General features: G+C 38.3%; 1 protein-coding gene across 2 annotated transcripts; it reads right to left on the bottom strand.

Moving 5' to 3' along the window:
• Positions 1 to 871: 871 nt before the first annotated feature.
• Positions 872 to 15,670, bottom strand: LOC121382023. 2 transcript variants are annotated; one of them, XM_041511489.1, is made up of 4 exons: positions 15,583 to 15,670; positions 10,160 to 10,732; positions 3,176 to 3,944; positions 872 to 1,846 (listed from the first exon to the last, which is right to left on the bottom strand). In XM_041511489.1, exons 1-3 carry the CDS (start codon positions 15,602 to 15,604, stop codon positions 3,670 to 3,672), a joined length of 870 nt encoding a protein of 289 aa, XP_041367423.1. In that variant the 5' UTR covers positions 15,605 to 15,670; the 3' UTR covers positions 872 to 1,846; positions 3,176 to 3,669. The 2 variants fall into 2 exon arrangements, with proteins under 2 accessions (XP_041367423.1, XP_041367421.1); XM_041511487.1 differs by lacking the exon at positions 15,583 to 15,670 and adding an exon at positions 12,467 to 13,075.
• Between the last annotated feature and the right edge of the window lie 810 nt (positions 15,671 to 16,480).

Here is a 16,480-nt window from a genome sequence, read left to right as displayed (position 1 = left end):
TATGCCACTCCATTAAGTGCAGTTTTGAGCATGTGTTGGTGTTTCCCTTCGCTAGCAAAACATATGGCGACCATGTGGGAACACGGAAAGAGAATCTGACGTAAATAAATAACAATTACTTCACTGCACCGATATTTACAAAAGGAAATTGTAAACATAAAGCGACAAGTGACACGAATTCCAGTGTAACTTCACCGCGCAACATTACGAATGGGATATTACAGACGAAAACAAACTTCTGTAATCGTTACACATTTGTTGCAAAATATGAGGCCTAATCTATGACGCCTGTTTGTGTTTATGTGTTTGTGTATTGTGAAATATGCTAATATGTAGGCTTGTAGGAACCGAAGAGGGAGGGCGAGAGGGGGGGGGGGGGGGGGGGGGGTTGGGCTTATGGCTATGTCCTCTCCTCGCCCACTCAAGGACGAAAATGTACGTTTTTTGGCCTACTTTATATTTATAAATATAAAAATCTGGCTTGTTCCCCATCTCACAAGAAACTGTGCCCCCTCTCACAAGAAACTGTGCCCCTACCACTACAGATTGTGTCCCATCCTCTCCTGATATCGTACCACCTTCCCCAAGTAATCACAGCCGTACGCAGGGGCGGATACGATAAATATTTTTGGAGCAGATGACAATTTGTTTTCACCAGATAGACAAATGAGGTAAGTAGTTGCCGTATAAAAACGTCATTGTGCAAGTATACTCCCCACTCCACAACCTCCATCCCCGAAAACCCCCAAAACAATCCCTTCCGCAACACCCCCCCCCCCTCCTCCCCCAACAAAAGAAAAACTAAACAAAAACAAAACAAAACAACAATGTAAACAACCAAATGCTACATTAAAAAATAATACAAGTATTCTTCAAAAAATAATTTTATTAACATATAGCAAGGTCATTTTCAGTATCATCAAATAATTATTAAAAAATACATGTATAACAATGAAATCTGTACAATATTTTTTTAAAATGATATTTAGCACACTTTAGTCATTAAATGTAGATACCAGCTGGTGAATAATAGTGCTCTGTAGACACCGAAGGGCCTAATTCACTAAACTCTCGCAACTTTGCGATCTCGCAGTGAATTGCTAAAAGACTTGCAAAGAGGATACTTTGTTGTCTAGCAGAGCCTAAGAGACCTTTGTGAATTAGGCCCCAGCTCCAACCAACGTCTTGTATGTTCCAGCATAATAACAATTAATATTACTGCCATGTGTTGGTGGTGGTGGTGGCGGCGGCGGTGGTGTGTGTGTGTGTGTGTGTGTGTGTGTGTGTGTGTGTGTGTGTGTGTTTACATGCATGCATGTACGGTCATATATGCATGTTATATAGTGTGCTTCTGGAAGTTGTTTTCACGTTACAAAATACAAAACTTGATCATAGTTCCACAACGGTGTCCTCCCAAATAAACAGTTTTGTCTTATCAAATGAGATGTATGTCTTATGGGACATCTTTCTTTTGGGACATCTGTCTTTTGGGACGGAACCCCTGCGGGTCAACACAACATGACTCCACAAACTGAACAAGAAATATTGCAACGCGTCATAGTGTAAAACGGTGCCAGCAACCAGTCTTATTTTAATACACAGAATCCAACCGAACGAACATTTCATATTTCTGAAAACAATTACTAACAGACAATATCCAGGCTGACTAGTCGCCAGCCATCTCCTTTGAATGATAAATCATTACATCTATGACGTGTGGATGTCACGTGACGTGGAATGGTAACACTGGCTGGTAGAAACTGCAGGCGCCAGTAATTCGTCGTTGATGCCAATGTTCTCATGGACGTTTTTCGTCTGTGTCAGCCAACTGGATTATTCTGGCAACCTGAAATAAAATAACAAAATAATGAACAGTCGTGTTACTTCCGCAGTAGATTATAGTTATAGGTTGCACTACAGGCACGGTGAAGCAGGGGTGCTCTAGCCCCCCCCACCCCCACCCCATAATTCTTAATAAAAAATATTGGTAGTAAATCTTAAGGCAGAGATGAATTTTACTTGTAGAATGCAGGAAATTGCATTTCAGGACATCTAGTTTTCAAAAGTTTACGGGGGAGCAAACCCCGAATTCCTTTAAAACTTTGCTTTGCGCCATCTATCTCAGTCAGCTCCCCACTATCTACTTGATTCCGCCGTGCCTGCACTATATACCTAAATAACATCCGGCCGGGTCAAAATTTGAAGTGAACCTAACTTTTGATATTGCAGTTAATGCTGCAAAACAAGGGTGTCTTCCTGTTTGAACATTTAAACCATGACAGCGGAACTAAGAAGAAACAAGATCTGATGTCAAATCAGACTGGATATTTTACATGAACATGCAGCCAGATGAAAAGAAAATGAAGAAAAGTACGTGTACCTGTATTCTGATTTGTCGTCGTTGAAATATTTCAATAAAAACAGAAGCAGATTATTTAGTTAATGTCTTTTGCAAAACAGTCTACAATTTAAATGATATAAATAACTTCTACAAAAGTCATAAAACATTAGACATGTAGTAATGTTAAATCAAATTCAAATTCTTTATTTCAACATGTCAGTCCTAAAAAAAATGTGTTTCTGGGAATATACTGAAAATCTTTTAGTTGGGGGAGGTCGATTTAAAGCGACAGACCCTAGTTTCAACCCGTGAAAACTAACACTAAGTTCAGCTAATCTACAAATCTGTAACATATTTGGATAAAGTTACAATTAAGTAAAACACGAGTCTGTGACTTTGAAATGGTGAAATATCCTCTAAAAATAGACTAAACTCGACTCTATAACTGTTACTTCTGAGACGCATGTGCGTTTTTAAAAATATGAGGTTCGTATTTTGTGATATTAAAAATACCAGGATGACCAAAAACACTTGGAATGTGCGGAAATGGATAATCCAAACAATAAAATCTAAATAAAGTATGATTTTAGTTAGTTAGCTCTAATAGTCAACAATATGCCTTAGTGTTTAAAAACTAGGGTATGTCCCTTCAAAAACTACATGTATTCACTCTTACGGCTCCAGATAAAATGATATCTATGAACATTTTACCTTCATATTAGTACAAAATCGAACAAAATTTATATGTAACAAAAATTAATAGGTCCTTTTTTATGTCTCAACATCATACAAAATACAAAGTTTAACTATGGTACTATATAAAAATGTAAATACCTTCAGAATAACATAAGATGTTCAGTTCAGCATCTAGGTATTGGAACAGAATCAAAAGCTAGAAGACATTGTAAGTCGCAGCCACATTCAGATCAATATTCTGGACATCACGCTGTTGTTAATAATATATTAACACAGTCCAGGCTTGTTTTGATTTTTTAACAACCTCAAAACGATTCGCTTCATTCAATATCAAAATCTGATCTTTTGTATTTAGCAACACTCTCAAGAAACTATACTGCTGCATCCAGATTCCAATTCGCCAGTCGTTGTACAACGTAGGTAAGCATCAAAATATGTCAAGTTTAGAATTCCGTAACAACGACTACTACTTCAAATCTTTAGTATTCCAATGAGAGAAAAAAGAAAAAAAACACACTAAGAAATTGTCTGTACAAATATCACATTAACCGGAATGCAAATTCCTCGAATTCTGCGTCTGTTCTCCAAAAACATTCCTTTCAATAAATATTTCCTTGATTTTCATCTGTTGGTCAGTTCATATTCACGTGATCTAAAGAAGAGTCTTCGAAATCTGGGACAACTTTGAATTCATCTTCGGTATTGTCCAATAAGAAAGTCTGTAAAACCATGGACGATATGTGCTGTGAGTCTCGATTGGATGAAATATAATTTCCGGTTTCATTGTAACTTCCGGGATAAAAACATGTCTTTCCTCGCTCTGTTGGTGACCTGCCCTTTGATGAGATGTACTCCTCGGGTAGCCAAGGCTCTATCCGAACGTACGTGTCCTCTTGTCGCAGAACACCTGTGGAAATAGAAAAGAATGATCAATATTGGGCTTAAATTTCTCTTAATTGTAATTTATATTTTATTAATTTTATCTTTTTGAACTGCCCGCTCTAAAAATTGGCGTCTAAAATATTTATTTTTAAAATTATTTAGGGTTATATTGTTATTTATTTTTGGACTTGCGCTTTTAAATTTAAATATTATTAAAGTCCCTAGTTCCAATTTTGGTTTAAAAATATAAATTGTCCCTTAGTAATATTATTCTGCCCTGAACCAAGCCACTGGCTATCCAGAGACTTGGCCTGCGACAGACATGCCTGATACCTTAGTGGTATATGGGCATGTTAAAAATACTCACTTACACACTCAACATTGCGAAATGGTAGACGAGGCAAAGCATGAAGTATATATTTTCGAGGGGTTATATTTGTAAGACTTCTGAACTCAAATCTGGAATTCCTTTCTGGTAGTCGGTCGGTCAGTTGGTATTTTATTTCTTATAATATATGTATTTTTAATCAATAATAAAAGCAGGAAAGAAAAACAGAAAAGGAAATTACAACAAAGAAAATATTCGGGTTTGGTTAAAAAGAAGAAAAAAAGTAGTTTTTGTTTAACGACACCACTAGAGCACTGATTAATTAATTTGGTAATTCTGATTCGTAGTCATCAAAGGAAACCCGTTACATTTTTTTTTTCTAATGCAACAAGGGATCTTTCATATGCACTTTCTCACAGACAGGAAAACTTATAACACGGCCTTTGTCCAGTTGTGGTGCACTAGTTGTAACGAGAAAAAAAACCCCAATCAGCTGGATGGATCCACCGAGGTGGTTCGATCCTGCGACACAAGCACGTCAAGCGAGAACTCAACCGATTGAGTTAAATCCCGCCCCAAACAAAATACGTTCTTGTACAAGTAATACATTAAAAACAAAATTTGAACTACTAGAGACTGGGACGACCGAAAACATAATTTGGATATACAGACACTAATATTCTAAGGAGAGAGAGAGAGAGAGAGAGAGAGAGAGAGAGAGAGAGAGAGAGAGAGAGAGAGAGAGAGAGAGAGAGAGAGAGAGAGAGAGAGAGAGAGAGAGAGAGAGAGAGAGAGAGAGAGAGAGAGAGAGAGAGAGAGAGAGAGACAGACACAGAGAGAGAGAGAGAGAGAGAGAGAGAGAGAGACAGAGAGAGACAGAGACAGAGACAAAGAGAGAACAAAGAGAGAAAAAAAGATGTACCTATAATATTATGTAACTTTAACAGTTAAACAAGTTAGGTTAATTAAAAACATGTTGCCATGACTACAAAGTCAGAAATGTTCCTTTAACAGCCGCTGTTAAAAGAAACTACGCTGGTGTGTCGTTAAAGGCACATAACCTTCCTAAAACATACCAAAAGCGTCTATTATTTTATTTCATGTAACTATAGTCGTAAAGACTATGGAGAACGCCAGCTATGTGGAAACGTGTGTTCTGCGAGATAAACTTGAATACCCTTTCTAATTAGTTGTGATTATGGCGTCTATACACCGCATACCGTGCCACAAGTCTCTCTGTTTTTCAAACCACTGTGCCAAAGAATACGGCTGAGAATGCAAATATATTTGTGTTTTATGGTGGTGCCAGGACGGTTTTAGAACTCGTGTTGCGTTATATCACAATCCCTTTTCGGCGCTCAAAGAATCTCACTTTTAAAACATTATAATATACGTTAAAAGCTGCACGAAAAATTATTACCAGTGGAAGGCCTTTCTGTTTAAATGCCCGTTATAACCTGATTGACTCATAAAAGTCGCTCCCCATGCAATAATTGTCTTCCAACGATATTTTCCTATTTCAAGTTTTCACTATATTATATTTAAAACAACTAACAGGTGTTGAATCATGGCAAACTAAATAGTTATTGTTCATATAGCCCACCCACCATTGAAAATTTAAACAATATTTAACATTAGCATAAAATAGTTTACTTCTTTTGTGTGAAACATCCTAAAAATAAAATTTTCAATACCAAAAAACAATCAGTCATCTCTATCTATCTCTCTCTCTCTCTCTCTCTCTCTCTCTCTCTCTCTCTCTCTCTCTCTCTCTCTCTCTCTCTCTCTCTCTCTCTCTCTCTCTCTCTCTCTCTCTCTCGCATATATGTCAGAAATGACTATGGAATCTATAAACTTGTCCATATGTTTCTGATCAATCCAGGAATTAAAAATTAGCTTGGTCTAGACAATATGACTTTGCGATAATTTAGTCACCCGAATTCCCACGGACACGTCAACCAGTTATTTTAGTGTGGAGCCGGCATTAATGGTCCCGTGTCGTAACGCTAGACGCTGCGATGTCTTGACATGTCACCGGTCTACTTTTTAAATTATCTTTATTAGCTGGGATAATTTAGAGAAACACGTCAAAGTGGATGATGCGGACCAGTGGTTAGAGCGCAAGTCTTAAAGGGACATTCCTGAGTTTGCAGCAATGTTTAAGATGTTATCAAATAACAGAGACTTTTTATTGATTGTAATTACATATCAAATATATTTTTTTCTGCATAAAATATTAGTGGCTGTATATTAAACGTGTTTCTGATCGTTCTAATAGTTGTACTAGTTTAAATTTCATTTTATTTCCTAAAATCAAAATCCAGTTTGGGCTTCTTACAAATATTAAGATGACCAGAAACACATTGAATATACAGACTCTGATATTCTAAAGAAGAAAATATATTTAATATGTAAGTTTAATCGCAGAAATATTTTATTAGTCGTAAACATCTTACAATGCAGCAAACTCAGGAATGTCCCTTTAAGAGGCAACATATAATAGAATCAATTCTTAAGAGAGCGAGACGTAGCCCAGTGGTAAAGCGTTCGCTTGATGCGCGGTCACTTTGGGATCGGTCCCCGTCAGTGGGGCCATTGAGCTATTTCTCGCTCCAGCCATTGCACCACGACTGGTACATCAAAGGCCGTGGTATGTGCTATCCTGTCTATGGGATGGTGCATATAAAAGTCGAAAAGAGTAGCCCATGAAGTGGCGACAGCGGGTTTCCTCTCTCAATATCTGTGTGGTCCATAACCATATGTCCGACGCCATATAAACGTAAATAAAATGTGTTGAGTGCGTCGTTAAATAAAACATTTCCTTCCTTCCAATTCCGATGCCAGGGCCTTGCCTAACGAGGGAGGAAGTGCAGTCCCACACTCGTGCCCCCCCCCCCCCCCCCCCCCCCCCCCCCCCTCCAGCCGCTATCTCGCTTTACATAGGCAAGGTACTACCTGTATACAGTGGGTAGTTTTCCGTTCCAACCAGTGACTCATGAATAATACACCACATGTGCTGTTCTATACATGGGAAAGAATATCTAAAATATCCCTAATCTACACATGGGAAAGAATATTTAAAATATCCCTAATCTACACATGGAAAAGAATATTTAAAATATCCCTAATCTACACATGGGAATGAATATTTAAAATATCCCTAATCTGTCTACCACTGTTAAATTTTACTTTATTCAGTATGCTAGTTTTCATGTGTTTGGTTGTTTGGTTGTTTAGTTTTAGTTTTTACTTTTCTTTTCATTATTTTATTATTATTTATTTATTTTAACTTTATTTTTTCCCATTGCTTTTCATTATTTCAGTTACTTGTAATTGCAGCTAACATCTAAAAGGTGTAGTCTACAAAATGTGTAGGTGTAATAACAAAACCTAAAACCCCTCTATAACTGTATTCACTATAGCCGTGTTACTAGTACAAGTATTATATATATTATAAAATATATGCAAATGTCTTTACGAATTCCAGCCCACAGCTGACAGTAATAAATTAAACATTTTATCAGAACTGAAAGCACAGAGCTAAACAAGCTTGTAGCGACATCCGACTAAATTACGACAACCCTCGACGAGCGTCCACAAATGTACACAGACAAGCGTACACCAACGATAACATCGTCGCCGTCTATCGGAAAAGTCCGCGTTTTAGTGACTGTCTCGATAACGAGCAAAACCAACTAACAACTGTATAATTATACACACCGACAAAAATAATACCACAGATTTTAGGTGGGTTTTTTAAATAACCCGTTATAGGCGCGTATTTTTGTTGTTGTATATTCATTCACAGAAACACACACACACACCCCACACACACACACAACCCACCCAACAACTTCATGTTCGACTTTTTGTTTGTTTGTTTGCTTATTAAAAAAGGAGTATTTTTGCAACAATACTATATCATACACACATGCCTCTGGCTAAACACGCCAAAATACCAAAGAAAGAAAGAAATGATTTATTTAACGACGCACTCAACACATTTTTTTACGGTTATATGGCGTCAGACATAATAATGGTTAAGGATCACACAGATATTGAAAGAGGAAACCCGCTGTCGCCACTTCATGGGCTACTCTTTTCGATTAGCAGCAAGGGATCTTTTATATGCACCATCCCACAGAAAAGGTAGTACATACCACGGTCTTTGATATACCAGTCGTGGTGCACTGGCTGGAACAAGACATAGACCAATGGGCCCACCGACGGGAATCGATCCCACACCGACCGCGCGTCGAGCGAGCGCTTTACCACTGGGCTACGTCCCGCCCCGCCAAAATACCAGTACCATAAACATAAAAATATATCTTGTACATCATGTACAAGTCAATGTACCTTATTTATTTATTTATTTATTTATTATTATTTATCATTTATTTTGTTGGGGGGTGCACATGGCTATTTTGTGTCAAACGTAGTTATTGCAACACTAATGTTGATAATGACAGAAAACCCCCGCTGTCGGTACATTAATATACTTCTAACAATACTAGTGCAGCAAGATACATTTAAAACGTCCTTTCCCATAAATTGGACAGCACATACCACGACCTTTGTAATACTATTCGTGGGGAACTGGTTTTGAACGACAAACGTGATTGTGGTGGTGGTGGTGGTGGTAGTGTGTGTGTGTGTATGTGTGTGTGCATGCGTGTGTGCGTTAAAAAGGTATTTTATTAGAAGATAAGAGGGTCTTTATTTATTTATTTTTTTAAACATTGAATATATATTTTTAGTCAGATCGATTTCACATCACACAACTATTTTCATACAACACGCACTCGAGCACGCACGCAGGAAATTATTAAAGTAAACTAATGTATTATGCATGTATTTTCTTGAGAAGTATACTCGTGCATTGAGGGTAAGACCTAAACGCCGAGTTCGCGCGGATTATCTCGTTATCTTGACGGGCCATATCGACTAGGAACAAATTTACTGACTCGCTCTCCATTAAATTGGCTTTCTTCACTTCATCACGGCCACTCACAGACCGCGGTAACGACCAAACGCCGTGCTTTATCTCCATATCATCTCACAGATCTACGTGCCGGCCGAGAACTTCAAAATATTTACCAACGGGTGGGTTATCTCGACGAATAAATAACAGTTTAAGAAAGTTCAGCATCTGCATGTTCATTATGAAAGATGTTGATGGCCAACGGCCTGTGCTCCATCCGGCTATATCCTTCCATCCTTCCTTGTCTCACACATCCCCTCCCCCCCCCCCCTCCCCCCACCTCCAACATCCTTGCCTCCCATGCCACTAGTTCTTTTTCTGCTGGATCCCTTGTCTTGTTAGATCGCTTTCGTCTCTTGTCCCCGTCCCACTCCCTTCCCTTGTCGGGGATCACGCTGTGCATTGCCAAATTAGCCAACTGCCAAATTGCTATTTATTATTATTATTATTATTATTATTATTAAAAGTGGCTTAACATTTCGTGTTTGGCTAATATAATATTCCTTAAATTAACCACATTTAATAATTTTCAAGGAAATAATCTACATACAAATTGTTTTTTTTTAAATGGCTAAACCCAAATTTGTTCCACATAAGAGAATGTAGGCTTACACCATGACACCTGTATTTATATGTTGTATACCTGTGTAGCCGTGTCATAACCCCCCACAAAACAAACCACAACAAAAAGACAACGCAAAATCCCAATCCCAAAACCACATACCCAGGATAGATAAACACAAAAATACCCCCCCCCCCCCCATACACACACACACGCGTCTTGTCTCTCGTAACAGAGCAGTGGATAAAACTGGAGTTTATAAGAGCACCAGCGATTGGTTTGTCTAGGTACGCTCTCGAAGACTCTTACAAGTTTAGAGTACGTCAACTGGTAAATGCTTCTTTAACATGTAGATTATTTTTCACTTACCAGAATTAAACTCCAGCTTCTCCTCAGCTCCTCGTCTAACTCGTATGTAGTAGACGGCGAACACAAAGACCAGCAGACAGACGGACACCAGACACAAGATTCCGATCAATCCCAGCGCCAGAGTGCGCCACTGAGTTTCCGTCGTTTTTAATGACGTCATGTCCACGACGGTGGCTCGGGAAATCTCGGGTGCTTTCGGAGTAGCTATGGAAACAGTGCCGCCAGCTGGATGGTCGTGATGATGATGTTTATGGTGTTTCGACCCGTTACCACGAGATTTGTGCTTTCTTTCGTGTGTGTATTCAGGGGAGAGTTTCCCGTCCTCTGGTGTTTGATGGAATCTGTTGAATTCTTTGAATGGTCCGCATATTGTATCCCTGTTCTTTAGGCATGGCTTGCGAATTATTTGGTTGATGGGACATTTCGAACACTCCATGCACGCAAGAAGAGCTCTGTTGAAGTACTGGGAAGGAGGGCAGTGACTGGTAGGGCCCGCTCCCGAGCCGGAGGGAAACACGCACAAAATAAATGCAATGACGATGACACCTGGCTGGATCATTTTGCAAACGTAGGCTAAAAAAGAAAAAGAATGAATGAATGAATGAATGAATAAAATGAAATAATAATTAAATGAATGAATGAATGAACGTACATTAATGAATGAAAATACATGAATGAATGAATGAATGAATGAATGAAGTTCCAAAAAGAATAGGCCTTGGATATATCAGTCGTGCAGCACTGGTTCAGGTTTATGTCTGTGACATAACCAGCCATATCGGTAGGCCTATATACACATTCTCTAGACTGGAGGCTAGACTGGGGTACGAACCCAGTACCTACCACCCTAAGATGGGAAGACGAGCATTTAGCAAGTCTTAACTTGTTTATTTTCTAACAAGACACACCACTAACAATACCACCTACCCCCGCCTTTATTAAGTGACCCCGACCTTTTCCCCCCACATTGTCGTAATCCATTCTATGTCCTGTAATTGTCGTAATGGTCTCGTGTGTTTAGCCATTGTCGTTATCCGATTCTTCCGGTCGGCGTGGAAATACAATTTCCGTACCTCTCCGTTCACAGTGGGTGTCCCCGGGTGTTTGAAAGGGCTGTTTTGTGTGGCTGACGCCTCGGCGTGACGTAACATGTCAGATGTCGGCGACGTCCTGATGGTGTTTCCCCATGTATTAATTAAAAGATCCACGGGAAGGGAAACCGATTGTTCGGTCCGTTTAGAAGTGATCCCAGTGCACACACGCGCGGTGGGACTTAATTAAAAAATGATTTTCAAAGCCAAGTCTCCTAGTTTTGCTGCCACTACAAGACAAATGATGCCTCAGATTGTTGAGCTGCGTTATCTCTGTTATAAACGACCGGCATCAATACTCCTAAAAGTTAAAGTTTGTTTTGTTTAAAAACAATTCTAGGGCACATTGATTTATTTATCATTGACTATTAGGTGTCAAATGTTTGGTAATTTTTTTACCTTCTATACTTTTCCATTAGCTAGAAGGGGTCTTTTATATGCACTTTAAAAAAAAAAAAATTGGGATATAATGCCAATGTTTGACAAGTGTGCCTTATTTTCCCAGACCAGTGGGTGCACGGTTTCCAAAGCTTCCCCTTACCTATGACTATTATCAGTTATCTATATTTCGCTAGTGCCTGCGTGCACGCAACTCCATTTAAAATGTGTATTTTATTGTGTTTGTGTGTGCTAATGAGCCACGCGCTCCACGCCGAAATAAAGAAATTGAAATTGAATAATTATAACAAATAAAAGAGGAAACATACAATTACAAAAAGTTAAAGTTAAAATGTTCTTTTGTTTAACGACACCACTGGATCACTTTGATATATTAATAATCGGTTAAACTCTTGCTGCTAATCAGAAGTATTTCATGTGATATTAGCGAGTTTCTCTTCTAATGCTGATTAAAGTCTATCCAACAGCCGAGTTGCGTACCAATTACCGTATTTGAACGTCAAATGTATAATAGGCAAAACATAATTTATATCATTATCATCACCATCATCGTGACCATGACCATCATTATGACCATCACCATCATCGTGACCATGACCATCATCATGGCCATGACCACCATCATCATCATGGCCATGACCATCATCACCACCATGGACATGACCATCATCATGATCATCATGGCCATCATCATCAAGTTTAACCGATGCCCCATTACTAGTATTACTGAAGCCAACTGGAACATTTCCTCTTTGTTTACAAATTTCTCTAAATTACGAAACGAGAAAACATAAAAACATAGCAAAGAATTGCATACTTGCAACGATCAGCTCTGATACTTTGTTTGAAGTATTCAGAAATATACCCGAAACCATTTCCTCCATAACAATCTGTGTTCCTTATTAATTTTACCTAAGTCGTCATCATACGACCTATATAAAGTGTACTCGCATGCTCCAGTAGATACCGTATACATTTTCTTTAAAAAAAGAACAAGAGAGATGATGATTAAAAGTATAAACACAACGCTCCACCTACTCCAAACCACACCCTATATACATGTATCTTCTTTACGCTCCAACACTCCCTTCCAAAAAAAATCCCCCAAAAACCCTAAGCAAACATACCCAGCCCATATAATTATTACCCACAAGTCTGAGTAATGGGAATCAATAGGGTGACTCGCCAAGCCGCGATACTGAATATACTAATGACAATGGCAGACAAGGGCGAGTTCCTAAGTTGTTATCTCATTGTTGAGAGGCACAGAGGCGAGACATGGTGTATAGCACGATGAAATATTGCTCACACAAACAGTGAGAAACGATTTACACTTTTTTAAACCTGACATATTCCCTATCAACATTGTACTGGCGCCTTTCTTCCTGGCGTGTTTCTTTTTAAAGTTAAAACGTTGTGTGGGGTTTTTTCGTTTTACGATACTGCTAGAGCACGTTTCTTTATTAATCATCGGCTATTGGATGTCAAACATTTAGTAATTCTGACATAATAGTCTTTTACAGGAAAGTTGCTACAAGGAAGGAAGGAAGGGAACTCGTTTAACGTGCCCATATCCCGATGATTCAGCACACCCACCCCGGATTTAGTCTCAGGGGCGGGAGGGGTAGGTAAAGGTGGAAGTTGTTATTGAGTCCGACAATTTTGAAATTATAATTCAATAAAAATGGGGGAGGGAGGATTAATAATTTTAAGGCGCCATAAATGAAAAAGCCCAAGCTATTATCTTTACCATTATATTTATTTGGTGCAGTTTTCAGTCGGGCTGGTCTAAATACATGTTCCATTAGTAGCAAGCTATCGTTTATATGCACCATCGCACGGTTCCCATACCACAGCTCTTTGATATAGAGTCGTGGGGCACTGGTTGATGTTTGTGGGAAATTATTATTATCATTCCAAATCACTTATTATAGCGCGCTATTTTGAAAAACATCAGCGATCTTGGTGGTATAATAGTTAAGCAAGATTCAGCCTTAGGGCAGATAGGTGCACCCAGAGTGAGTTTTAACCATTCAGAGGGGAAGGTAAAAGACAACTACACCGTGTTCTGCTTAGTAACACCACAATGCCCTAGACAGACAGTCGAAACAGCTGAAGTGTGTTTGCCAAGGACCTCAGTTGTATACACGTAGGAAAATCAATTGTCAATCAATCAATCAATCAATCAACGAACGAACAGATGAATCAATGATTAAATGGATGAATAAAAGAAAGAAAGAATGAATGAATGAATGAAATACAACCCAATCAGTTGTCAGTAAATGAATGAATCAATCAACGAACGAACGAACGAACAAATGAATGAATGATTAAATGAATGAATGAATGAATGAATGAATGAATGAATGAATGAAATAGAACCCATCCCACTGTTCGTGTGTAATCGTATCAGTATTACCAGCCTCGGTGGCGTCGTGGTTAGGCCATCGGTCTACAGGCTGGTAGGTACTGGGTTCGGATCCCAGTCGAGGCATGGGATTTTTAATCCAGATACCGACTCCAAACCCTCAGTGAGTGGTCCGCAAGGCTCAATGGGTAGGTGTAAACCACTTGCACCGACCAGTGATCCATAACTGGTTCAACAAAGGCCATATTTTGTGCTATCCTGCCTGTGGGAAACGCAAATAAAAGATCCCTTGCTGCTAATCGGAAAGAGTAGCCCATGCAGTGGCGACAGCGGGTTTCCTCTCAAACTGTGGTCCTTAACCATATGTCTGACGCCATATAACCGTAAATAAAAAGTGTTGAGTGCGTCGTTAAATAAAACATTTCTTTCTTTCGTATCAGTATTATACTTTATGTCGTATATTGTGCTTTGGTTGTTGGATCGAACCCCTTCTGTGGATTCATTTGATTATGTGTCTTTTCTTTACATCTCAACCCGTTCCTCACGACTGGTATATCAAATAATGTGGTATGTGCCGTCCTGTCTGTCACAGAGTACTCATAAAAGATCCCTTGCTACTAATGGAAAAATGTAACGGGTTTCCTCTCCAAGACTATATATGTCACAGTTACCAAATGTTTGTGAAAGTCAATAGCCGATGATTAATAAATCAATGTGCTCTAGTGATATTGTTAAACAAAACAAACTGAACATTCTCAATTTTAATGAGTATATACTACATGTCATACGACTGGGCCAGTGTGTTTAAAATGTGATTGTTGGGTTAAAAATAGGATATTAAACTCGCTGTCATTTCGTATCAAATTTATTTTCCTCGTGACTTTTCTTTTGTCACCCAGGCTCATGACAAAATTTATATAAAATATAAACATTATTTTCATTTTATTTACAAAGTAAGTCAACTACGTATTAATATTATATGTATTGGTATTAATCAGTAATAAACACAGCTGATATATATTTAGAAACAGAAACAATACTTTGATGACATGATTGGAATATAATCGATGATAATAATTATTAAGCTGGTAAAAATGATGATGATGATGATAAATGATGATGGTGGTGATAATGATGACGATGAATGAATAAATGAATGAAAGGATGAAAGGATGAAAGGATGAATGGATGAATGAATGATTAATGACATCCCAGCACAAAAGGACACCTTGGCTATACGACTGGTAAGAATATGTTCATTGATCATTTACACACACACAAAAAAGTTATATAATTATGAAAATGATGATGATGGTGATGATAATTATAATGTTGATGATTATAAATTAGAGTTAAAAATAACTCGGTCTGACAACAGTATATATTTCTTATTTAAAATTATACAGCATTTAAGCAAATTTGATTAAATATTACCACCCCTAATGTATAATAATGATTAAAAATGCAGTATTAACAAACTTCAGACTTTCAAATTTAATATTATCACAGTCTACGAAAAAATTACAAACTTAAAAACACGAAATTTGCAGACTAAAACCACTCACCTGTTCGCTCGGAAACAACCATGTTTAATGTGAAGGAACCGATTGCAGATTTACGATAGAACAGCTGTCCTTCGCGGGCTATGAACGCTACCCGTCTCACCCGCCAGCCAATGAAAACTGGCGCTGTTCCCGACTGGGCGGGGCCATCTTGTGTCACTTAGTACTGTGTTTGTGTTGTGTTGTCTGAACGTAAACAAAACTTTACTTGAGATATTAACCTTGCTAATTGCAAATGACGATTCTTACACCGTATTAGAGCATGGGTGTCATCCGAGAGGTATAGGTTAGTTGTGGGTTTATTTACAGACGATATGTCAAACATCGTCCATGTTTTCCTAACGTAACCGAAGTCGACTCGACGCTACTGGTTTTATCGTGTTGTAACGCTAATTGCAGAAGATGTAGGATTTTAAGCATTCAAATTTACCAGTTAACAGCGGTGTTAATTTCTGAGTAAACCTTAATTACAGTGTAGAACACTCAGTAACGATACGCTTAAACACGACTAAGAGCAGAGTTTTTATAACAAAACAAAAAAGAAGTTAAAATGGCAATACACTACAGGTCTGTAAGAATGATATCTGAAGGTGGAGGGCACAATCTCTAGTGGCGGGGGTGGGGGGCACAAGCCAGTTTTTTTTTGTCTTTGTTTATATACAGGGTAGAATAATATCTGAAGGCGTGTATGTGTCTATAAGACAGATATTTTACTTTATTTATATACAGATAAGAGAAATTTGTTTTACATTTTTGCAACCCCCCCCCCCCTCCTCCCTGGTTCCTATGGGCCTATATTACATAATATATAATATATATGAAATGTTTTCCTCGAGTGCCCTATTTTATGTCATATTGAACAAAGTACAAGTTTATTTTGAAAACCATATATTTTAAGTGT

Source organism: Gigantopelta aegis, chromosome 9 (genome assembly GCF_016097555.1).
Source record: "Gigantopelta aegis isolate Gae_Host chromosome 9, Gae_host_genome, whole genome shotgun sequence".
NCBI lineage: Eukaryota > Metazoa > Mollusca > Gastropoda > Neomphalida > Peltospiridae > Gigantopelta > Gigantopelta aegis.
The sequence above is the reverse complement of the archived record's forward strand: the minus strand, read 5'-3'. Positions and strand labels throughout refer to the sequence as shown.

What these genes read in the sequence shown, in the direction of transcription:
- LOC121382023 (XM_041511487.1), bottom strand. Translation starts at nt 12,533, where the DNA reads ATGGAGGAAATGGTTTCGGGTATATTTCTGAATACTTCAAACAAAGTA. An exon ending in ATCAGAGCTGATCGTTGCAA is followed by an intron (nt 10,733 to 12,466) that starts GTATGCAATTCT and finishes TTTCTTTTTTAG; the next exon opens with CCTACGTTTGCAAAATGATC. An exon ending in GAAGCTGGAGTTTAATTCTG is followed by an intron (nt 3,945 to 10,159) that starts GTAAGTGAAAAA and finishes CTATTTCCACAG; the next exon opens with GTGTTCTGCGACAAGAGGAC.